The sequence below is a fragment of the Elephantulus edwardii genome, unplaced genomic scaffold (genome assembly GCF_000299155.1).
Source record: "Elephantulus edwardii isolate Elephantulus edwardi_28Jun2011 unplaced genomic scaffold, EleEdw1.0 scaffold00002, whole genome shotgun sequence".
NCBI lineage: Eukaryota > Metazoa > Chordata > Mammalia > Macroscelidea > Macroscelididae > Elephantulus > Elephantulus edwardii.
Window position 1 is genome coordinate 42,332,713 of NW_006399752.1, and position 3,929 is coordinate 42,336,641.

The 3,929-nt window shown below is 51.7% G+C and overlaps 1 protein-coding gene across 1 annotated transcript in view; it reads left to right on the plus strand.

Annotated features, from left to right (window-relative positions):
• The window catches only part of LGMN (legumain), a 51,544-nt gene that overhangs the window by 33,059 nt on the left and 14,556 nt on the right, over positions 1-3,929 (plus strand). Inside the window, exons 2-4 of the mRNA XM_006879208.1 lie at positions 161-258; positions 1,475-1,556; positions 3,052-3,137. Coding sequence (XP_006879270.1) covers positions 161-258; positions 1,475-1,556; positions 3,052-3,137 — 266 coding nt within the window. The remainder of the gene's footprint in view (positions 1-160; positions 259-1,474; positions 1,557-3,051; positions 3,138-3,929) is intronic.

Genomic DNA, 3,929 nt, shown 5'->3' on the forward strand with positions numbered 1-3,929 from the left:
TTAAAAAATGATAAATGCCTGCATTTTAAAATAGTTTAAACATCTGACCCATAGGAATGGCTCCTAGCGATGTTTCCAGGAGACAGAACCTGTGGGCCTTAGCGCTCTCACCCTTCCTTCCTGGGCTGAGGCTGACCTGTGCCCCTTTCCTTTCTCCCAGGCGGACGCGTGCCACGCCTACCAGATCGTTCACCGCAATGGGATCCCGGACGAGCAGATCATTGTCATGATGTATGATGACATCGCCAACGATAAAGAGTAAGTCGGGGCTCTTGCAAGGAACTGGATGGGGAAGAACTTCAGGGTGTTGGAGAAAAGACTCCTGCGGACCCACGCAAACCCAGAGCGGTGGCCTCATAGACTCTGAACACTCAAGTCCCACCCCAGACTCCCACATCAAAGTCACACAGAGGGGGCTGGTCTATGAACAAACTGAGGGTCACTTTGCAGTGGCGTAGTAGACAGAGGGAATGGATGCAGAAGGGTGCTTCTCTTGGTCTCTTTGAAAGGGTTGAAAGGGGCATCTCCTCACCCTGGGGGACTCGGACTTAGATTTTGCAGTACCTGCTCTTAACCTCCAAGCTTGGGGACCCCAGGACACTTGTCCCACACACTGAAGGCTCTTGTTTGTTGGTTGCACCCTAATGTACTTTCTGTATCCATTTGCTTTTGTTGTTCGGTGAATGGAATTTTCAGATTAGCTCTGCCAAGCCTGCTTATTGCTTTCTCGCGGAAGCATCAAGTATGGACCTGAGCCACCTGTCCTGGCCGCAGTTTCCCGTGCCCCTGCTTGGTCTCAGTCTCTCCACTGAGCCCATACTCACAGCTCTTACTCCATTCTCACACTTGACCTCTTGAGGCGTTGTCCTGAAGGCTGGCTTTCCCTCCTGTGTTTACTGGAAAGCAGAACAGCTCTTGGATTGCACCTGGTCAAATCTTGGCCCCAAGATTTTATCTAGTTTCAGCAAAGGGGGTTGAAAAAAAAACAAACCCAACACCCAACCAACTCAAAGCTGTTACTGTGCGTCGCTGTTAGTAGAAGGTTGGAGGCTCAGGTTCACCCATAGATTCCTAGGAAGAAAGACCTAGTGATCTACTTGGTGATCAGCCCCTGAAAGCCCTTGGAGCAGCGTTCTGTTCAGACACACATGGTATCACCTGACGCGGCTTCCGCTCATGGAGGGGGTTTCATTTTCCCCAGAGACCAGGATTGCACGCGGCTTCCCTCTTTGTCCTGGGTTTTTGGAGCTCAGCCTTCGCTGCTCTTTCCAGGACTGGTGGGCAGAATCACCCCTTAGTGGGGGTACAGTTAGGCTCCCCGACTGCTAAAATCAGCACCCTGATGTCTGTGCAGTAATGAGAAGTGTCCCCCCTAGACCTACTCATTGCCTGCTTTCCATGTAAACGGGGGCTGGTTTCTGTACACACATCAGAGAACGTCACACTGAGTCTCACGGTGGTGTTTCATTTTCAGCAACCCCACCCCAGGGGTGGTGATCAACAGACCCAACGGCACTGACGTGTACCAGGGCGTCCCGAAGGACTACACCGGCGAGGTGAGCGGCTCACGGTGTGCAGCCACCACGTGGGATTTGGGGGATGATTCCCTCTTGTGTTTCTAGAACTGGAACTTTGTAGATCGATCCCTGGTCAATGTTTCCTACTCATTTTAGGATGTGCGCTCCAGGTGTCAGCTCTGAGGGTTTGGGAGGAAGTTGTTACACCTCCATCCTTGCCTCTAGGGAGCACCCTGGTTGCAGTTCCTTCAGGATAGACTTATTTATTCTCTTGGCAGTCTGTGGTGTCTTCAGTACTCTTCTCCAACATCACAACCAAAACACACCAGTTCTTCTGTTAGCTAAGGGACAATTCCGACTCAGTAACACACAACAACGACAACAAAAACCAACTCATGTCTTTTAGGGAACTGTGCTGCTGACCCAAAGAGGGTTCCTTGTTGGTGGTTCAAATCCACCAGCCGTTCCTCAGCGCAAAGATGGACAGGCCCCTTTTGTGTGATTTACAGCCCCTGGAAACCCACCCAGAATGGGCAAACCCTCCTGTGTGATTTACAGCCTCTAGAAACCCACCCAGAAAATGGGCAAACCCCTCCCATGTGATTTACAGCCTCTGGAAACCCACTCAGAGATGGGCAAACCCTCCTGTGTGATTTACAGCCTCTGGAAACCCACTCAGAGATGGGCAAACCCCTCCCGTGTGATTTACAGCCTCTGGAAACCCACTCAGAGATGGGCAAACCCTCCTGTGTGATTTACAGCCTCTGGAAACCCACCCAGAATGGGCAAACCCCTCCCATGTGATTTACAGCCTCTGGAAACCCACCCAGAATGGGCAAACCCCTCACGTGTGATTTACAGACCCTGGAAACCCACTGAAGGGTCAGCTAGGAGTCACTTCTGACTCAACCACAATGATTTTGAGGTTTTTTTACTTAGATCTTTGTGTTTCTCCGCTTACATTGTATAATGACCAAGAAGTAACAGCATCCTGATACTGTGGCCTTTAGACACCCCTCCAGCCTTCAAGTGAGGTCCCTCCCAGAGATCAACTTTCATCCAAACACTGGACTTATCAAGTGACCCCAAACACCAGAGAGAAATGCACTTTTCAGTACAGTCAGTCCCTGAGGCCCACAGAAGGGGAAGCTTTGCCCACAAACCAAGGTCAGAGGACAGGAAGGGGCAGGGAAGAAGGCCGAATGGAAACTGAGATTCTAGGGAAAAGGAGAAAGCACGCTATTACAGCGAGGGATTGCAGCCAGTGTTGTGAAATGACAAATTGTTGAGCGAAGACTTAGATGCTCTGTCAACTGGCACCCACACCATAGTTAGAAAAGAGAAGTGACGGTCACGTGCTTGTCCCCCAAACACTGAGCTGGCTTTGGGTCTTTGTGGGTTCCATGGTGTTTGCTTTTAAACCTTGAGCCTTGGAGATGTGTGGGCGGTGGCCCGGGTCTGCTCACAGCCCTCCAATCCTCAGCCTGGAAATAAGTACCAACTGCACTTGACTTTGACCTCCAATTCTTTGTAGGATGTCACCCCCCAAAACTTCCTTGCTGTGCTGAGAGGAGACGCAGACGCCGTGAAGGGCAAAGGTTCTGGAAAAGTCTTGAAGAGGTGGGTGAGGCCTGTTTAATGGGCATCACACTGTGCTGGGAACGTGAGGGATCGAAGGAAGAGAACGGGACCAGGGGCCGCTGGCAGTTCCCTGTGTACCCGTGAGATGTCGCAGTGGGAAGCATGTCCCGAACAGTGTGTCTTCCTCCCCATTTCTGTCCTGATCTCCCCCTCTTACCTGGGGCTGTTGTCAGTGAAACTTTGCACAACATTTAAAGATCTTCCTTTTAGAGTCCATGGGTCCTAACGCTGGGACGCCCCCCTCCCAGTGTCGCCCAGCGAGGCCCTGTGACTCACTACGGGCCAGTCAGGGTGCCTGTGGTCTGACAGATGGGTCAGCCCTGTGAGGAGAGCAGACACGTGCTTGCTTGGAGCTCTCGGCTCTGTGCTGCTGGGAGGCCCTTGCTCCACTCACCACCCTGCTGGCTCTGGGTCTTCTAAAATTGTCTTTGGCATCTTCCAGCGTGATGCTTTTCAGAGAGTCCCAGATACCTAGTGGGAACATTTCCTTCTTTTTTTTTATGAAGCTTTCTTTCCCTCTCTGTCCCCCCCCCCCCCATTAAGACATGCAAAGACCACAAAGTAATTTCCCAAGGTGCTGTTTCTTTTTTGCTGGGGAGAGACCTGACCAGCTAAGCAGACAGCACTTCTGCTTAGTAGTAGTTCCAGTAGGCGGAACTGGATTAGTCCCAAACTCTTGCATGTTTTTGCACTCTTGGGGAAGCCCCTCTGGGTGGAAGCCGCTCTGGGTGGAAGCCGCTCTGGGTGGAAGCCGCTCTGGGTGGAAGCCCC